The sequence below is a fragment of the Microtus pennsylvanicus genome, chromosome 1 (genome assembly GCF_037038515.1).
Source record: "Microtus pennsylvanicus isolate mMicPen1 chromosome 1, mMicPen1.hap1, whole genome shotgun sequence".
NCBI classification, from domain to species: Eukaryota; Metazoa; Chordata; class Mammalia; order Rodentia; family Cricetidae; genus Microtus; species Microtus pennsylvanicus.
This window is the reverse complement of record NC_134579.1, coordinates 102,878,347-102,899,194: the sequence shown is the minus strand read 5'-3', so window position 1 is coordinate 102,899,194 and position 20,848 is coordinate 102,878,347. Positions and strand designations below refer to the sequence as shown.

General features: G+C 51.0%; 1 protein-coding gene and 1 pseudogene across 2 annotated transcripts in view; both read right to left on the bottom strand.

The window, feature by feature from the left end:
• Clip2 (CAP-Gly domain containing linker protein 2) overlaps positions 1-20,848 on the bottom strand; it is a 59,945-nt gene that overhangs the window by 15,256 nt on the left and 23,841 nt on the right. For both annotated transcript variants that reach the window (XM_075977277.1, XM_075977287.1), the window contains exons 3-8: positions 17,811-18,367; positions 12,941-13,065; positions 11,877-12,090; positions 11,177-11,374; positions 8,930-9,033; positions 5,280-5,340 (exon numbers count right to left, since the gene is read on the bottom strand). In XM_075977277.1, coding sequence (XP_075833392.1) covers positions 5,280-5,340; positions 8,930-9,033; positions 11,177-11,374; positions 11,877-12,090; positions 12,941-13,065; positions 17,811-18,367 — 1,259 coding nt within the window. The remainder of the gene's footprint in view (positions 1-5,279; positions 5,341-8,929; positions 9,034-11,176; positions 11,375-11,876; positions 12,091-12,940; positions 13,066-17,810; positions 18,368-20,848) is intronic.
• LOC142852467 (small ribosomal subunit protein eS21 pseudogene) lies at positions 15,652-16,103 on the bottom strand (annotated as a pseudogene).

Genomic DNA, 20,848 nt, shown 5'->3' with positions numbered 1-20,848 from the left:
GAGAGAAAAAGAGAAGGAGAAAGAGAAAGAGAGGAGGCGTCATCTTCAGTGAACAAGACTGTGAAAATAGATCAATGAGCCGGATTCTCTTGGGGGGAAGAGAGAGAAGATCTCAGAAGTGGGGTGCGTGAGGGGCTGGGTGTCCTCCCCTCATGGTAGCATAGCCGTAAGTATATTCAAACAGAGGAGGCTGTGGGAACCATTTCTTGCCAGCCTCTGGCGATGCCGTGGCAATAGCTTCCCTAATTTCCTCTTCTGACTCTTTTTTTTTTTTTTTTTTTTGAGGCAGGGTTTCTCTGTGGTTTTGGAGCCTGTCCTGGAACTAGCTCTTGTAGCCCAGGCTGGTCTCGAACTCACAGAGATCCGCTTGCCTCTGCCTCCCAAGTGCTGGGATTAAAGGCGTGCGCCACCACCACCTCTTCTGACTCCTAAGTCCTGCCATTTCCTGCTGCCTCTCTGGGAGCCTGTGGGCTTCTTTAAGGGTCTTCTCCCTCCCCACCCCAAGGCAGGGTTTCTCTGTGTAACAGTCCTGGCTGTCCTGGAACCCACTTTGTAGACTATAGGCCGGCCTCAAATGCACAGAGTTCAGCCTGCCTCTAAGTCCCAGGATCAAACAAGTGTGCCACCACCACCCAGCCATTTCTTTCTTTTTTGCTAATTACATTTATTCATTTATTGCATGCATGTGCGCGTGTGCGTGCAGGCACATGTACACATGCCACAGTGCACACGAGAGCAGTCTGAGAACAACTTGTGGGAGTTAGTTCTTGCCTTCCACCATGTGGGTCCCGGGGATCAAACTCAGGTTGTTAGTTTGGGCAGCAAGCCCCTTTACCTTCTGGGCCCTCTTGCCAGCCCTTCCGGTCTTGTCAACTCTGGCTGGCCTTGAATGCCCTACGTAGACCTCGAGCTCACAGACTCTCTCACGCCTCTGCCTCCTGAGTGCTGGGACTAAAGGTGCACACCACTGCACCTGTTTTCTTTTTGGTCTTTCGAAGCAGGGTTTTGCTACACAGCCAATCAAGTGCTGGATTTACATGTAGGCGTTGCCTTCACTTCTGGCTTTAAGTCTTAGCTATAGCATCCTCAGAGAGGATGAAATAATGATCTCAGGATTTCAAAACACCCAAGCCTGTATTCAGGGGGAAAACCCAACAGCTCAGGGTTTCCCAAGTCATCTTGACTTTGCTGTGTAGTTTAGCTTGCTTGTTTGGTTGGTTTTTGGAGCCAGGGGCTCCCTATGTTGTCAAGGCAGACCCCTCACTTCCCAAGTATGAAAACTGTACCAAGCCCAGCTTGGTTTAGAACCCAGTATGTAATCCCGAATGCCCTTGAACCTACAATCCTTCTGCCTCAGCCTCCCTAGTGCTGGGATAACAGGTACCCACCAGTGGTGACCCCTGCCTAACAGAACTCACGCCATCTTGATTCTCCTCGGCAGACCTCCTGGGTGGGGACTGGGCTTCCTGGAGCCTAGCTTGGCCGGCGTCCCTCCCCCTCCTTCCCGTTCCCCAGGCTCTGCAGAGGATGCCTGGTCTCTGTGAAGTACAAGGGCACTTTTGTCCCCCTCTTTACAACACCCGTTTCATTCGAGAACAAAGCACGACATTCTCTGGGTGGCACAGGGTTGGCATTCGGGTGGCCCGTGATGGATCTTTGCAAGTCAGCAGGGAGGTGGGAAGGACACACACCCTGGGGTACTCCTAAGAGACCAGAATGGAAACCAGGTTTGTCTCGGGAGAGTGGGGAGGGTGCAACTCACCCTTAGGGAAACACAGGTTAAAGTGACATCTCCCCCACCCCCACAACCCTGCAGCAAGTCTGAAGGGGTGGGCGGGGCTTAGACATCAGGAATAATATTCAGATGCCAGGAAGAAGTGGCCAGCCGTGGAGACTGGAAGATTGGAACCCAATACCAACCACTCAGGAAAGGAAGGGGGAGAGGGAGGCCTAACGAGCAATAATGAGCTTAGTCACGAGGACAGTAAAGGATGGGGTGACCTGGCCCAAGGGGATCAAGTGTTCTCTTTAGGACAGGGTTCAGGCTTTCAATTTTGACTTTGGGGTGTGTGTGTGTGTGTGTGTGTGTGTGTGTGTGTGTGTGTGTGTAGACCAGACCAGAGGTGGATACCAGACCTTAACCAATCTCCATCCTGTTTTCAGAGGCAGGGACTCATTGACACCAGAGCTCCCTGGCTAGGCCAGCCAGCTTGTCTCCAGGGACCCGGTCTCTAGCTCCTCAGCCACGGGGTTAGACATGCACAATGCCCGTTTCTAAGGAGAACGCTAGGGGTCCAAACTTAAGCTCTCTGTTGATTGTCCTCATCGTGGGCCCCTAACTAGGGGGTCCTACACAGGTGTTCTGCTGAGTCATGCCCCCAATGTCCCTAGGCCCCCCAATATGGGTTTCTAGGCCCCCCGTTATCTACTGCTGAGCCAAACCCCCAGGCCTTGGTTTTGACTTACTCTTTTTTCTATTTATGTATTTATTTTCATGTGTGCAAGTGTATCGCCTGCATGTATGTATAATACCATGTATGTGCAGTGCCCTTGGAGGCTAGAAGGTATCAGATGCCCTGGAACTGGAGTTACAGGTGGTTGTGAGCCACCATGTGGGTGCCAGGAGCAGAATTCAGGTCCTCTGCAATAATAGCAAGTTCTCTTAACCACTGAGTCATCTCTGTGGCGCCACATTTCTGTCTGTTTGTGTTTTTTTGAGACAGGGTTTCTCTATGTAGCCCTGGCCATCCTGGAACTCACTCTGTAGAAGCATGCTGGCCTCAAACTCACAGATATCCACCTGCCTCTGCCTCCCAAGTGCTGGGATTAAAGGTGTGTACTGCCACCACCCAGCTAGTTTTGATTTTTTTCAAAAAAATATTTTTAAAAAGTGTGTGTGTGTGTGTGTGTGTGTGTGTGTGTGTGTGTGTTCCTGGTGTCCATGTAGTCCCCATGGAGGTCAGAAAACGGCACTACAACCCTTGGAGCTGGTGATAAGGAGGCTGGGAGCCATCTGGGAACCAACCCCGGGTTCTCTGGAAGTGTAGCGAGTGCTCTGGACCACTGAGCCATCTCTAAAGCCCCTGGGTTTGCCTTTTAAGATGGGTAGGGAAAGCAGCATGGACACAAGCCTGCAATCCTGATGTTTGCAGGCTGAGGCAGGAGAATTCTAAGTCCCAGGCCAGCCTGAGCCATCTTGAAAAAAACCCAAGCCAAACCAAGTGTGTGCGGGGATAAACTGGACGTTAGCACGGTTCCCACTCTGGCTGCTCCAAATCACAATTTAGTCTTTGGAGTAAAAAATCAAAACTGGATGCCACAGCCCTTCTGGCTAAACTGGCTGTACACCGTTTGCCCTGTCCCCCTTCCTCGATGCCCGCGCCAGACTATTGGCAGTCCTGGGACCAACCAGATTCTCTCCGGGGGATAACTGGGTGATAATGTCTGGCACGCTGAAACAGGAAGCAGATGTAGTAAGAGACCAGACAGACAGGCAGCAGACAGACCGGCTGACCAGGGTCACCAAGGGTCTGCTCGCACCTGGCACCACCCTGGCTGGCTCCAGTTCCTTGAATGTGTGCATTTCCCTGCCTGAGCCCTCTGTTGATGGGAGCAGGTGGAGGGGGCTCAGATCTGGCAGACCCTGCACCCCACAAACCCACCCACCTGTCCTCTGCAGGGGGGCTGCTGCCCGTCAGATAAGCCAGACACAACCACCTGTCCTGTCCCTTTGTAACAAAAACATAATCCTAATGGCTTCTTCCTTTTTCTTTCTCTCCCTCTCTTCCTTCTTGGGTCTCATTTATCCATTTATCCCAGGTTGCCCTCAAACCCAGAGCATAGCTGAGGTTGGCCCTGACCTCCTGCTTCTACTTCCTAAGGCCTGGGATCACAGGTGTGTGTCACCATGTCCAATTTTTATCGTTGTTTAAAAGACAGGTTCTTACTATGTCGGCCTGCCTGTCTTAGACCAGACCAGCCTTCAATTTGCCATGCAGCCAAAGATGACTGTAATGCCTATTCCCCGGCCTCTACCTCCTATGCTAGGATTACCGGCACGCGCTACCATGCTGAGGTTTGAACCCCAGGCCTCACAGATGCTAAGTATGCACTCTACAGACTGAGTTACGGGTCTTGCTAAGAAGCGCAGACTGAGTTGGACTTGGTATGTAGCCCAGGCTAGCCCTGAACTTGCAATTGTCCTTCTCAGCTGCCCTAGAAAGCTAGGGTGCCACCAAGCCCAGACCAGTCTGGAACCCAGAAATGACCTATGGCTGGGCCTTCTAAGGTCCTTCGGGGACCTGGGAATTAGTCATGCATGCAGACCACTGGGTCTCAGCTGCATTTAAACAAACCCCGCAGGAATGGGCACTTGTGCCTGACGGCCTGTAATGGACTTCGACCGTGGAGGAAGCCCAGGGCTGCCAAAGGGAAGTGGCTTCCAGCGGCCGAATGGGCCAGAGGCATCGCAGACCCACTTGGCCGCTCCAAGGGAACGTTGGGAGACACAACAGAAAAGGTAGCCAAGGGTGGCCTCCTGACCCCAGAGGTCTCCCCAGGCTTTAGTGGCAGGGCTAGGTGCCCCTGAATGGACCTAAGGCCCCTAGTCCCTCATTCAGCACAGTGTGTTTACTGGTTATGGATGATCTCAGCTGCGTCTGCACCATGTATACAGGTGGCAAAATGGAGAGGGTACAGGACCAACCAGAACCCAGCAATCGCCATCTCTGGTGCCCACACCTGTTAGCTGGTTACAGCCCTGGGATAGTCTCTACTTTCTTGAGCTCTGGCGCTTCTTTCCCCCTTCATGTAGCCCAGGCTAGCCTTAAACTCACTAGCTAGCTGAGGATGACCTTGAACTCAGCTCCTGAGTGCTAGGCAAGCACTCTGCCAACAGAGACACAGCCCCAGCAGGCATCTGTAAATTCTGTGATCCCAACTGCTCCTTCTAGCCAGGCCTTTGTCTATGACCCCAGGAGTCCAGCTCCTATGTTGTTAGGTAAAGTCCTAAAACGTCAGTGACCTCGTCTGTCCCAACTCTACCTTCAACCAACAGTGTGGTGTCCCCTGGATTCCTGGAACACAGCTATGCCCATTTCTAACACCAGATGTCCTAAGGCTGCCCCTCCTCTACTCTTCCATGGAGAGGGCCTTTGACTCCGAGTCACCCAGGCCTCTCCAAGGAGGTCTAGGCTTGCTGCCTGAATGCCAAGGTAATTTCCCATGGCAAGGACTGGTCCTAGAGTGCCAAGTGAGCAGAGGAGGACAGCATCCGTTACCTCTAGGTCTCCTTTGGTGATGGATTCTTCTTCCACCCGGAACTGCAGGTCCTCCACCTTCCTGTGGACAGGAAAAGAGGCAGAGGTGGGCTTTTGCAGCCAAGGACATAATGTGCACACGCGTGCGCACACAAGCACACACACTCACGCATGCACAAGTGTGCACACACGCGCACACACACGTGCACACATGTGCACGCACAAAGACAAGTGGATGTGCATCAGGCCAGCTATAAAGACGGAAACATCAGAAGACCTAGGGAAGCAATCTTGAACTTCAGAAGAGTCTGTCCCTATATAGCCAGGAACTACCTTGAATCCTCTAGTTGAGGAGGGACAGAGCCTCCTGGAAGCCTACTGCACTGAATACAAGCCTCCTTCCTCTCAGGATGTCCACAGAAGACAGAGGACAATAGTCTGAGCCAGCTGTGGTGGAGCATAGCACTGGAAGGTCAAGGCAGGAGGTTTGAGAGTTAAGAGGGCAGCCTGAGTTACAAAGTGAGACCTTGCCTCAGAACACCAAATCAGGGCTGGGCGGTGGTCCCAGCACTGGGGAGGCAGAGGCAGGTGATCTCAGTGAATTTAAGGCCAGCCTGGTCTACAGAGCTAGTTCCAGGACATCCAGGACTGTTACACATAGAAACCCTATATTGAAAAACAAAACAAACAAATCCAAAAAACAAAACAAAACTCCAGAAAAAAAAAACAAAGCTGGGCCGGGCAGTAGTAGCACACACCTTTAATCCCAGCACTCGAGAAGCAGAGGCAGGCGGATCTCTGTGAGTTCGAGGCCAGCCTGGTCTATAAGGGCTAGTTCCAGAATAGGTTCCAAAGCTACAGAGAAACCCTGTCTCAAACAAACAAACAAACAAACAAACACATAAATAAATAAAAAACAACAACAAAGAACCCATGCCAACTCAGGACCGTGGCTCTTCAGTGGGCATACTTCGCCATGTGGTCCTCTCTCAGCAAAGAGGATGAGGGAGGCCAGGAGACTTCCTATTCACTAACTCCACTCTCATCCTCCAAGTTGAGAGCTGAGGTCCCAGCATGCATTTTCTGGGTTTCCACTGATGTAGAAGGTCCCCAGGACCCCACTGCGGGAGTCAGGGGCTCCCTTCAGGGGACACACATTCACCTGTACACATGCCAAACAAGCACAGAGCAGGACACAGCACTAGCTCATGCAACCATTGGTTTGAGCTGAGGTATACCTATAAGGTGACGGGGGCCAGTGACACTACACAATGCTGGGACCCGCATCGAGGCCCTTGGTGAACACAGCCCCCACGATGTCTTATTTTGAATGAAAGGAGCTTGTACCTAGCTTATGTATCTGAGTTTAGGAAGCCACGGCTTGATGGTGTGTGTGTGCCCAGAGGCCAGAAGAGGGCATCGGGTGTTCTGTTCCGCCACTGCCTGCCTTAGTCCCTTGAGACAGAGTCTCTCACTGAACCTGAAGCTAGAATGGCAGCCAGAAAGCCCTAACGATCCTTGTGGCTCTGCCCATCCCTCCAACAGCAGGTTTACAAGCATAAGCAGCTATACCAGCTTTCCATGAGTGCTGGGGATTTGAACTCGGGTCTTCATGTTTGTAATGATAGCGCTCTTCCCGCTGGGCCATGGCCCTGGGACTCCATCAGGGGGTCATTCTCTAGCTCTCTCCTCTGTCGTGTCGTGCTGCTGGGTTCTCAGTGTTGTTGTTTTGATTTGTCTGAGACAAGGCCTCACTATGTAGCCCTGTCTAACCTGAAGAAGCTCACTAGTTAGGCTTGGCCTTGACCTCACAGAGACCCGCCTGCCTCTGCCTCCCCTGTACTTTTCAAAGGTGCCTGGCTCACCTTTCGAGGCAGAGGCTCTCACTGAACCTGGTGATACAAACTGGACAGACTGGCCAGGGGGCTCCGTCTTTGTATAGCTAATGCAAGGGTTAAAGACCTGTGTGAGCACGCCTGTCTTATAGCGAGGGATCTGAATCCCGGCCTTTCTGTAGCAGGCGCTTTACCAACGGAGCCATCTCCCAGCCCCCACCTCAGGATGCTTTAAAAGACTATTTTTTTTTTCTGGCATGAGATGCATCTCCATGGGAACCAGATGTGTGGGCCAGACTACCATCTCATGCAGATATAAATAAACCCTCATTTCCCCCCAGTGAGACTGTAACTGCAGGACTTGGCGGAATGCCCAAAACAGATGCAAATGGGGGTGTCAAGACTGGGGGCTGCTGCCAGCATGGGGGAAGGAAGGACCATACAGACAGAAATTGTCATCTTTTGGGAAGGATCAGCCCTATATCCCAGCAGGAGACCCAGGAAGAAGACAGGCCCTGTGTCTCTGGTTGGGGCTGATGGGCAAAGTCTGTATCTTTCTATGGGTCTCTGGGTCTGCATTAGCGTGCTCATGTCCCCCACGTTGGTTAAGGGCTTTTCTAGGGAACCGGGAGTTGGAGGAACTTCTGCTCCATCCTTGGGGCAATCGCAAAAATTGATGTATGGGCCAGCAAGATGGCTCAGTGAGTAAAGGTGCTTGCCGCAAAGCTTGGTGAGCTAAGTTCAATACCCAGGACTCACAGTGAAAGGAACTAATGTCCACAGGTAGTTCGCTGATGTTCATACATGTGCACACATAGAGACCACACACACACACTTTTTTTTTTTGAGACAAGTTTTTCTGTGTAGCTCTGACTAGAATTTACTCTGTAGACCCGGCTGGTCTCTAACTCACAGAGATCCACCTGCCTTTATTGGGATTAAAGGCATGCACCACCACCACCCAGATTCAAGCATTTTTTAAAAGAACCCAAGGCCACAATTCCTGCCTAGTGATGAAAGCCAGGCTTGCGCAGGTTCAACAGGCTCTCTCGCACTAAGCTCCAGCTCCTCTTCAGAGGGCTTCAGATAACATCTCGTTATGTGGCTCAATCTGACAGGAAATCTGCTATATATACAGTCCAAGCTATCCTCAAGCTGTCAGCAATCCTCCTGCCTCAGCCTCCTTAGTGCTGGGCTTATAAATGTGAACCATCATACCTGGTCCAAGCTCTTGCTGTTAAAAAAAAAATTAGCTCTCTTTCTGAGACAGGGTCTTATGTAGCCCAGGCTGGTCTCAGACTCACTACGTAGCTGATCAGGACCCTGAACTCCTGATCCTCCATCTTCTACCTTCCCGATGTCAAAATTACAGGCATCGAACACAGCTCCCAGTTCATGTGGTCCTGGGACTCCAGCCCAGGGCTTTGTGTATGCTAGACAAACACGTTACCAACTAAGCTACATTCCCAACCACATTTTTTTTTTAATTTTCGAGACAGGGTTTCTCCATAGCTTTTGGTTCCTGTCCTGAAAATAGCTCTGTAGACCAGGCTGGCCTCGAACTCACGGAGATCCGCCTACCTCTGCCTCCCAAGTGCTGGGATTAAGGGCGTGCGCCACCACCGCCCGGCCCCAACCACATTTTTTTTGTTTGCTTTTTTATTTTGTTGCGCTAGGTTGCCCAGGTAGCCCAGGCTAGGCTGGAACTACTGATCCACCTACTTCAGCTCCCAAGTACTAGGATTACAGACAGGACTATGCTGTCATCACACCCGACACCCCCTTCTTCTACCCCTCCCCCCTTTTCACTGGGCTCTGTAGGTGCCAGGGACATACCTCCTCTCCTCCTCCAGCTGATTGGACAGGTCCACTTTCTCTTTCCTCACGTTTTCCACCAGCAACCGTGCCCGCTGCAGCTTCTCCTCGGCTTCTGCAACATACTGACCCGGAGCAAGGCCAGGATAGATAGGGTCAGTCAATTCCAGCCTTCTCCCAGGGACAGGACAGAGACAGGGGATGGTGCAGGAGAGGAGACCCACGCTTCCTGTCCCTTGTTGGCCTCAACCAGGCGCATGAAGAGAGAAGGCTCAGCAGGGAAGGAAGCAGAGGGCCCACAGTGTGTGTGTGTGTGTGTGTGTGTGTGTGTGTGTGTGTGTGTGTGTGCGCGCGCGCGCACGCATGTGCCCTAGGATCCTCCAAACACAGGGATGAGGTTGGCTTTAAGATAGTGGGGTTTTTTGTTTTGTTTTGTTTACTACTGGGGATCAAACCCAGAGCCTTGTATAGGCTAGGCAAGTGCTCTAATGCTAAGCCACGCCCCCGACCCCTCTCTAGGGTCTTTAGACAAGTACTCTACTACTAAACATCCCAACACTGATGCGACTGGATTAATCCAAGCTCCCAACACCCGGAGAAGGACAAAGTGGACAAGCTAGCTCACAAATGGGCCCAGGGGCCCAGAGCAGGACCTCACGCAGCAGACAGACATTAAAGTCGGGTGTTTAACGGTGCAGCTCTGTGGTCGCAACACTTGGGGAGGGAAGAAGCTTGAGTTTGGCTACCCTGTGCTACAAAGTAAGACTGTTTCAAGAAAAAGGGGGAAAAAAGCAGGAGTCTGGGAAATTTGGCTCCGTGGGGGAAGCAGGCCTAATATGTATAAACCCCGAGGCTGGATCTCTATTGTTGCAAAAATACATTCATACAAACATCAGAAAAACGGTTAGGATAGGTAACAATAAACCCTAGGCTGAGGGTAAGAGGCTCTATCTCTGAAATATATTCCACAGATGTGTGTGCCCCAAGCATTATCTGACACATGAGCAGTCCTACCCTAGAGATGACCATTTCAGTTAGGAAGCTGGACACAGCATGGTGGGTGTCAACAGACGTAATTCTGTGTGTGTGTGTGTGTGTGTGTGTGTGTGTGTGTGTGATGCCGAGGGTGGAACTTAAGGCTACACACACGAGACAAGCGATCAACCACTGAGCTACACGCGCCTCAACCCCACTACCTCAACTATCACCAAAGCGGAGAAGCAGGGGAAGCGGGGAAGGGGGAAGAAAGAAAAATGGCTCAGTGGGTAGAGACGCCAAGCCTGGTGGCCAGAGTTCAATCCACGGTGTCCACATGATGGACAGAGAGAATGGACGCCCCCCAGTTGTCCTCTGACCTCCACGTGCACACTGTGATACACATAATGCTCTCTCAAAAAACAAATAAATTAAAATGTCCCAAAAGGCTTTTAGAAAAAGAGAAAAACTGGTCAGTCAGTGTTGGTACACGCTTTTAATCCCAGCACTCGAGAGGCAGAGGTGGGAGGAACTCTCTGAGTTTGAGGCCAGCCTGGTCTACAGACTGAGTTCCAGGACAGTTAGGGCAACACAGAAAAACCATGTCTTGAAAAAAAAAACAAAAACAAAAAACAAAAGAGAGCGAGAGAAATTCATCCAGGCACGGTGGTTCTCACCTGTAATTCCAGTACCTGGGAGGAGGGGGCAGGAGTGTAAAGAGTTTGAGGCTAGCCTGGATAACAGGGTGAGCTCCAGGCCAGCCTGGGCTACAAAGGGAGCCTCCTCTGTCTAAAAAAAAAACAGCAAAAACAGAAAAGTCTCCTCTGACCTAGTACTGGTATGGGAGTACTAAAAGCAGGAAGCACAGGTTTAAAGGCCGGTTCTGCACTTGATCGTTATGGGCCTCCCTCCAAGATGGGCCCGTAGAAGGAATCCTATCTCGGAGGCAAGCTGTTAAAACTCAGGATGTTCTAAAGGGAAGTAAAACCATCCATCTTGTAGGGAAGCTTGTGAAAACTCAGGAAATAAACGACTCAATAACTTCAGGAAGTCCCTGAAACTGACAAAACTCACTAAGGCCCTGCCCCTTCAGCTTATGTAGGGGAACCCTCTCAAACAAGCTGCCTGTTAGAGGCCCAAACCAATTGAGCTAGTAGAGAGACTTTCCAAACTGTTGAGCTGGCTGGAGGCTGTGCACTGTGCTCTGGGTTTCTAGTTTCCATGACCACCCGTGGCTTCTCCAGCCCTGTGGGAAGAGGTGTTTGGCGCACCTGGAGCCTGCCAGCTACCCACCTGCTCATGCTGTGTCTTCAGCAGGGCAATCTCCTTCTCCACCTCACAGATATGGCTGGTGGCCTTGGCTACTTCGGCCCTCTCCAAGTCACGCTCAGCCAGCAGCTGCTCAATGTGCTGCTGCTTCTCCTTCAGCGCTTCCTGCAGGGCTGTCGTGCCTGAGATCTTCCGGGCGTAGCGTGACGAGGTCTCTGTGAGCTGGAGAGAGTGGGCAGGGGTGGGATTCAAGACACTCGGGGTGTCATACACAAAACGGGAGGCCTTGTGCTTCTCTGCCCGCCTGTGCCCCAGGATGTCTGAAACTCACTCGCTGATTCACCCACAGAAGTAACATGATAGCTGAGACTCCACTTTCAACAGGGCTGCCTCACCTTGGCCAGCTCCACTCTAGACCAAGAGGTACCGAATGAAGTCCTTCTACCCAGACCCAAGCGACTTCTTCTCTCACCTGCAACAGCCTTTGGAATTCCCTGCCTGTATCTACCCCGCACTGTTTACCTGGGGAAGGTGACCAAGAAGCCAGTCATAACAATAATAAAACATAGAAATGGACCAATGTTTCCTATGAAGAGATCACATTGCCCCCGCCCCCATCCGAGGGATGCCTGGAATCAGAGCAAGCCAGGGACGGATTAGGACACTTGATCCCACCCTCCACCTTTAACATCAGCGTTCTCCAACACCCCGGTTCTATCCTTACCAGGCCACTCCGGCTGGGCCGGCCGCCAACTGAGGAGGCCACGGAGCTGACAGAGCTGATGGAGGAGCTGCTGGGGCTGTGGGTCAAGGCCGAGACGCCCATAGCCATCCGTTTGGTCTTCTTGGCCTTGGCTGGACTGGTGGACGGGAAGCCAATTCGGATGACCTTGTGGATGGGTGCAAAGAGACCGAACTTGGGTGGGCACTGGAAATACCTGGGAAGCACGACAGAGCCACAAGTGATGCCATCGTTACCTGGGGACTCCCCTGCCTCCTACTCCATCCTGAGCCCAAAAGACAGAGGTGTCTCCTCAGGCCACTACCCCCCCCCCCGCCAGCCACATCCCAAGGTGACAGGTCCTCCAGATGGAGGAGTCGGACAAGGTGGTGCACGCCTGTAATCCCAGCACTGAAGAGGTGGAGGCAGGGGATTAGGAGGATGGGAGTGCCAAGAATTTACAGCTCTGAGCATCTCTGGAAAAAATATTAAGACATGTGCTGTCCGTCACACACAGAAAAAGCAGCAAAATCAAGGTGGGGCCTCCCAGGCTACACTGTTCCAGGACCCTACAAACTATCTAGGGTACCCCAGCTGTAACTTTAACAGTTGGTCTACTTCCCAAACCAGCTTTCTATCCCTGGGGACCCCCTGCATAGAGAAGAAAAACCCTGAAGGAGAGGGTGCAAGGCCAGCCTCTGCTATGTAGTGAATTAGAGGCCAGCCTGTGCTACACAGGGCTGTTTCTAAAAAGGAGGAGGGAGGGATCTGAGCACTCAGGACACCTGCAGCTTTTCGCATCGCTCAGGAAACACTTAAGATTCTCACTTTTCTGCCCAACTCAGCCCTGTGTGATAAGCAAGGGGACATAGAATGGAGGGACTCCCTTAGTGCTTGCCTGTGACAATGCCTCTGCCCTTAGCTCTCTTGTCAATCACTCCCCCTGCCTAGCCTGACATGCTGTTAGGAAGCACGCAGGCATCATTGGCGTCTAGTACATCAAGGCCACTCTACCTCTGCCGCCTCATCCTTGTCCCTCTGACAATCCTCACGAGAGCCCACTGTACCTGGTGCCTGCCACGGCCCCGTCGTTCTTCCCAAGGGGCTCATCCAGCTCCACGCCACACCACTCGCCTTTCGCAAAGTCCGTCTCCCCAACATATCGTACCACGCCGGTCTTCGTCCCACCGACCTGTTGGCACATGGAGAGAGGCAGGTCCAGAGGATGCAGGGGACACAGGTTGAGCCTGGCAGAGGGCAGATGAAAAAGAGGAGATACCCAGGGACAGCTGGGAGGAACACAGGGTCCAGGGAGTCACATGACTGCTATGTGGAAGGGCACAGGCTTGGAGAGAGATACACAGATCTGAACTGCTGCAGGAGTTCGGGCAAGTAACAGAACCTCTCTGAACCCCAGCGTCTTCATCTACCAAAGGAGCACTTGTGATAATTAAATATTGTATGTACGTAACATCTACATGATGCTTGAGCCCACCCAGGTAAATGCTTTCAGTAAAAAGATAGAAGCAGTTTTCAGGGATGGGGCAGTGGCCCAGTAATAAAGCCCTGCCTAGAATTCGCCAGTGAGGGACTGGGGTGTGACTCAGTGGTAGAGCCCCTGCCTAGAATCCCCCAATGAGAAGCTGGGGTGTGGATCAGTGGTAGAGCCCCTACCTAGAATCCCAGTGAGGGGCTGGGGTGTGGCTCAATGATAGAGCACCTGTCTAGAATCCCCAAAGAGACAGCGCCCTCTTCTGGCCCCCTTGGGCAACAGCATACACACACACACACACACACACACACACTTTAAAATAAAATTAAAAAAAATCAAAACAGAAAAAGTATATAGTACTGTAAAAAAAAAAAGTTAACTGAACAAAGCAAACAAAACTCCAAGCTATACAGACACATAAATTAGAGGCCCAAGTACTTGCAAAACCAGGTCTGATCTAATTTCCTTCTGTTGCTGCCATGATAAAGGTCCCTGGGAGAAAGCAACCGAGGGGAGGAGAGGGTTTACTCAGCTCACAGTTCCAGGTTACAGTCTAACATTGTGGAGATGTCAAGGCAGGAAACGAAAACATCACATCCACAAGAACAAACACGTGTCCTTTGCTTGCTTCTGACACTCTGCTTTCTCTATTCTTACACTGTTCAGGAACCCCTAGTAGGGGATGGTGCTGCCCACTGTAGGCTGGGTCTTCCTACATCAGTTAACAACCAAGACCACCCCCTTCTCAGACATGACCATATGCCAATGTGACCTGGCTAGTTCATCTGTGACTCCCTTCTCAGTTAAAACTGACCAGTACGCCAGGGGTTCTCACCCTTCCTAACACTGCAACCCTTTAATACAGTTCCTCATGTTGTGGGCACCCCCAACCATAAAATTCCTTTCGTTACTACTTCATAACTATAATTTTGCTACTGTTATGAAGAGTAATGTAAGATCTGTGTTTTCTGACGGTCTTACACGACCCACAGGTTGAGAACTGCCACAACCCACCTTTCAAAGTCCAGAAGCTTCATTCCTTTCCCCCCAAAATAAACACCATTTCCTCTTTCTGTGGAATGATTCCATAACCATGCCCATCTGTCTAAATAGCAGGCTTCTGCTGTAACTTCTGTTAGAAACATTTAAGGTATTTTTAACTGACATGTAAGAATAGTCTGTACTTCAGTGATCCTCATTTTTGCATGCACTGGTATTTGGCTTGCATGCTATCTGTGTGAGGGTGTTGGGTCCCCTGCAACTGGAGTTAAAGACAGTTGTGAGCTGTCATATGTGTGCCAGGAATTGAACCTGGGTCCTCTGGAGGACTAGCTAGTGCTCTTAACCACTGAGCCATCTCTCCAGCCTTCACCCCTCATTTTTTAAAAAATGTATTTATTTATTTATTATGTATACAATATTCTGTCTGTGTGTGTGTGTCTGCAGGCCAGAAAGAGGGCACCAAACCTCACTACAGATGGTTGTGAGCCACCATGTGGTTGCTGGGAATTGAACTCATGACCTTTGGAAGAGCAGGCAATGCTCTTAACGACTGAGTCATCTCTCCGGCCCCCAACCCCCTCATTTTTTTAAACTGACAATAGCTGCACTTATAAATGGGGTCCAGTGTGATTGTGCATACAGTGTCCGTATTTCTACAGTGTGCACTGTTCAACTCAGGGAACTACTGCTCCTATCCCTTGACATAACCATCTTTTTTTTTTTAAATAGGGAGCTTTTGAAAATCTCTCCAGTGTTTGTAATAGAATAAATAGGGAGCCTTTGAAAACTTCTCCAGTGTTTGTAATAAAATACACAAACATGGAGCTGGGGATGCAGCTCAGCTGGCAGAGGGCTTGGCTAGCAGGCAGGAGCCCTGGGTTCCAACCCCAGCACCACTGCACTGAAGATGCGTTTGTGGTCCCAGCACTCAGGAGGTAGAGGCAGGAGAGGTCAGGAGTTCAAGGCCATCCTTAGATACACAGTAGGTTAAGGTAACACTCCAAGCTCTCGTGCACGCGTGCACACGTGTCTGCGTGTGTACGTGCACGTGCGTGTGTAAATATGTGCTATTATGAGCTACTGTCACCTACTCTGCTTGACCTCAGTTTCATTTACTATTTATTTCACATGACCTCCAGTTCCATTTAATTTACTGAAATGGCAGGGTTTCGTTTTGTTTGTGTGTGTGTGTGTATGTAAATCTCTTTTGTGTGTGTTCATGTGACTACATACATGTGCATCTGGACCAGAGGTCCCTATCAGGTGCTTCCTGATCTGCTCCACCTTGTTTTTTTTTTTTTTGTTTTTTTACTTTTTATCACTTTTATCTATGACAGAATTTCCCCCAATCTCTTCTGGTCAAAAATTCTTGGGGACAATTCCATCAGCTTTAGCCAATCGGATAATAGAATCATCTGACTCGCCTATCCTGCGAATGGCGCCATAGATAGCGTAGGTTTTAAACTGGCCATTAAACCGACCTGTGACCCTGTCAACCTCGGCCACGTTCATCTGGATGGACGCGTGGTCCTTGGCACCAATGATGCGGTTGCTTGCGGAGCATTTCCGCGGCACGTACAGGTCCACGAACTCGCCGCCGGCGTCGTTCTGCATGTCGATGTCCTGCCTGCTCGCTAGGCCGCGGGAGCGCAGAAAGGAAGTGGCTCGTCCCCGGGCAGCACTACTTCCACCTTGGTTTTTGAGACAGGGTCTCTCACGGAACCTGAAGCTGGACTTGGCTACGCTGAGATTTAGCTGGAATGCTGGTCAGCAAGCCCCAGGGATCCTCCTGCCTCCACCTCCCCACAGTCCAAATTCTCCACCTTGGTTCTGGGGGGTTAAATTTAGGTCCTTGTACAGTGCTTACCAACTGAGTTATTGCCCAGCCCTTTGTTGTTCTGAGAGGGTCTTGTTCTGGTGCCCAGGTTGAACAGATACTTTGTAGCCTCGACTGGCCTCTTAGGAACGGATACCTCCTGCCCCTCTCCCTAAAATGCTGGGATTACAGACATGCCTCGGCACTCTCAACTCCTCTTAATCTTCTAACACGTCTGGACATTTTCTGATTTCAGTAACCATATTTTTCACTCTCCCTAGAGCCTTTTTTGCCCCAATGAATATTCACGAGCACATGAATATTCATATATACATATTTGTCTCCACATGAATATCTGTAGTGGTATGAATATTCATGGCCCTATATTCAGTGGTAATCTGAAGTGCCTTCTCCAATTTCTCAGATGACTGACCATCTTTTCCCCACGGAAAGTTCTGGAAGCCTCTACCATGAAAACTGCCATATTGGTTGCCAACCTCAGGGGGGTGAAGGAGAAGGAGGCTGGAGAGAAGCAGGGGAGTCTCGGCCTGCATGACAGAAGTGCTTGTCCTAGAGTCTCAGCCTCAGGTTCACCTAGAACTCTGATCCTCCTGCCTCCACCTCCCAAGAGCTGAGATAACAGGTGTGGGCCGGCATGTTGTTTTATGGGGTGCTGGGATCAAACCCTGGGATCTGTGCTTGCCAGACAACCTCTTGACCAGCTGAGCTATAGCCCCAGCTGGAGACTCCCATTTTGTAAATGTATCATGGTTGAACAATGTGTCTGAGCAAGACCAGCCTGGTCTGCATAGAAAATTCTAGGCTGGCTAGGGCTACATGGTGGGACCCTGTCAAGAAAGGAAAGAAAGAAAGAAAGAAAGAAAGAAAGAAAGAAAGAAAGAAAGAAAGAAAGAAAGAAAGAAAGAAAGAACCAGTCTAGATTTAAATGCACCACCACCACCACCACCACCACCACCACCACCACCACACACACACACACACACACACAAAATGCTCAAATGTTGAAGACTCCATCCCCAGCTGGGGGCAGGACTAAGAAGGGACTGATCACGAGGGCACTGATTCATCCGTGTTAAATTACGATGAGTTCATAGCTGGATGGGCTGTTAGGAGGTGGGGCCTGCTCAGAGGAAGTACTCACTGTGGGTGTTTTGACATCAGGTCCCTAAGCTCTGCACTCAGCTTGCACTCGGCTTGCACGCCCCTCCCAGCTTTCTCCCACTGTGCCTTTCTCTCCAGACCCAAAACGATGGAGCTGGCTAACTCTGACCTGATCCCTTCTAAGTCACATGCTTACACCCATCTTTCCTCTCTTGTTTTCACCCCTGGTATTTCATCACAGCCATGAAAAGCTGACGGACAGATGGGTCTGAGACCCAGAAAGTGCACTTGCCCAGGTTCACACAGCAACAGGCTTCGGAGCCAATGTCTTCTCCACTGCTATTCTATGCCGTACCAATGAGGAATGCGGCCTCATCTGTGTTCAAGTTCCCTTTGAGTCCCTTCTCCGCTCAGCCCCTAGGTTCCACCTTATCCACGAAGTGGCAAGGGGCAGAAGACAGAGAGAGAGAGGCGGTGTGCCCAGCCAGGTACCATCCACACTTACCAGCACACGGTCTCCCAGGTGGAGGTCCTTGTCACCACGCTTCACAGAACCGCTGTCAGAGAGGTTGGAACCAGACTCATTGCCTGTCTTCACAGAGCTGTTAAGGACACTCTCCCGCAGGGGGATGACTCGGCTGGTGAGTGGGGGTGTGGCAGTGCCAGAATGCAAGGACAGGTTCTGGGCAGTGAGGGATTCCACTGAGTGGGCGTCACTGCCTGAGCCCTCGGCTGTGGGCTGTCGGGTCAGCTTGGAGGGCCGCGTGAAGATGCCCTGCAGAGCCGGGCACTCGAAGTAGCGCACGCCACCCACCGCTCCATCATTCTTGCCCACTGGGTCGTCCAGGACCACACCGGCCCACTGGCCTGGTGCAAACTGTGTCTCACCGAGGTACTGCACCACGCCTGGCTTCACGCCATTCACCCACACCCTTTCGCCCACCACAAAGTCCCCCAGGAAGTCATCACCCACTTCAGCTGCCTTTGGACCTGGCTTCTCAGAGACAGCGGTGGTGGCTCCAGCCGAGGAGGGGCCCGACGCCTGCTTGTGCAGGGGAGACCCTGTGGATAAGATAAGAGGCAGTAGTTAGGACTAGCCTGGGAACTGGGAGACAGACAGTCAAAGCTGGAGGGTGTCAGTTATCTGACGGGGAAACTGAGGCAGGCGTGGTCAGCAGTATGATGTGTGTAAGGCTTATTATTCCCTATGGACAGTGGGTAACTCAGAGGCTTTCCTTATTCTTTTTTTTAAAATTATTTATTATGAATACAATATTCTGTCTTTGTGTATGCCTGCAGGCCAGAAGAGGGCACCAGACCCCATTAAAGATGGTTGTGAGCCACCATGTGGTTGCTGGGAATTGAACTCAGGACCTTTGGAAGAACAGGCAATGTTCTTAACCTCTGAGCCATCTCTCCAGCCCACTTTCTTTATTCTTTAGGCTACCAGAAGTATCCAGTGTTTGAGCATCTCAGGGACACACTGCCCTCTACACGGTCCACACAGGAGGGGTGAGTGTGGCTGACAGGGTAGAGCTCTTGCATGAGGCCTGGGCTCCATCCTCAGGGCCTCAAAAGACAAACAAACAAAAAACAAAACAGAAGTTGGACCGATTAGATGGCTCAGTGGGAAAAGGAGCTTGCCCCCCCCAAGCCTGGCAATTTGAATTCAATCCTCAGGACACACATGTTGGAAAGCTTACTTTTTAAAAGGAGTCCTTTGACCTCCAGATGTGTGCCAAGGAATGAATGCCACCCCTCCCTTCCATAATAAACAAACAAATGCAAACCAGTCCTGTAAAGTGTGCTTGGCAGGCCTAAGCAGCTATGGGCCTAGCTCTTTAAAGCCCCGAGCAGTGACCAACCCATCCCATTGAGGACCCCACTTTACCTGTCCTCTTTGCTTACAACACAAGAAGGGGTCCCGGGGTCTCAGCAACCCAGTGTGGCTATTCTTAGAAAAAAGCTACCAGCTCAGCTGTCCCAACCCTCAGCTGTCCCAGCCCACAGGACCCTCAGATAATCTCTTCTGACCCCTGCCTCTCGCAAGGGTCACAGGTCCTCCAACCAATTGCTTCAACAGCTGCGACAATTCAGGTCACAAGTCTGTGATGCCAGATGAGAGGTTCTTTGATTTATCTTTCCTCTTTTAGCCCCCAGCCCCCTGTCTGGTCCTCCCAGCTGCCCCTGCCTCACAGGAACTAAACCCTTTTCAAATTCCCCACAAAGACAGGCAGGGAGATTTCGGCTGCCTGGGGATGGGAGAACACAGGGTGCCCCAACAGATTTGTATTCCTAGTTCCAGACTTGTTACACATTGGCCAGGCTTGGTTAAACCCCCTCCCTAAGTCGGTGCTTCCGTTTCAGTCTCCCCAAGAGACAACTAGATAAGATGTATATATACACATTTATATATGTATGTATATAGAGAGCTGTGTGTGTGTGTGTATATGTATCAATCATAGCCCAACAATATATGTGTGTATATGTATGTATATATGTATGTGTATATATATATCCATATCCTGAGTACTGTTGGGCTATAATTTTTTTTTTTTGGATTTTCGAGACAGGGTTTCTCTGTGGCTTTGGAGCCTGTCCTGGAACTAGCTCTTGTAGACCAGGCTGGTCTCGAACTCACAGAGATCCGCCTGCCTCTGCCTCCCGAGTGCTGGGATTAAAGGCGTGCGCCACCATCACCCGGCTTGATTTTTATTTTAATCTTTTGAGATGCGCTCATGTAACCCAGGCTGGCCTCAAATGCCCTATACAGCACACAACAGCCTTGATCTTCCCTCCTCCACCTCATGAGTGCTGGGAATACAGATGTGCACCACCACACCTGATTTATGGGACGCTGGGGATAAAACCCAGGGCTTCTAGCAAGCTAGGCAAACACGATACCAATTAGACCACATTCCCAGGGCCCTTCTGTTGTTTTGTTTTTAGAGTCAAACTACATAGCCTTGGTTGGCCTTGAATTCACCATGCGGAAAAATCGAGCCTTCAACTTACAGCAATCCACCTGCCTTATCTTTCCCAAGATCTTAAGCATGAGGTCACCAAGTCTACCGATACTGCCAATCTCTGCCAGGGCAGGTGGTTCGTGTAGTGAGAGCTCTTAAGTTGTCACATGGGCCAGCCAGTGCTGGCACATGCCTTTGAGTCCAGCTTGGGAGGCAGAGGCAGGAGATCTGAGTTCGAGGCCAGCCTGGTCTACAGAGCGAATTTCAGGACAGCCAGGGCTACCCAGAGAACCCATGTCTTGGTGGGGAGGGAGGGCAAAAACACAAAACAAAAACAAAGCATCTGACACACGGGCGGTTCTCTTGGCCCACACCCTCACGGAACCACCTGAGGCTGGAGCCTGGACTTAGCGTTGCCTCTAAGGTCCCCACCGTTGCACACACTGGCCCAGTGACCCCATGAAGGCTAAAGGCCAGTCACATCTGGCAATGCACATCCGTCATTCCAGAAGTGGGAGGCTGAAGCACAAGGACTTCTGAAGGCAGTCTGAGCTACTGACTGACAGAGTTCAGGATG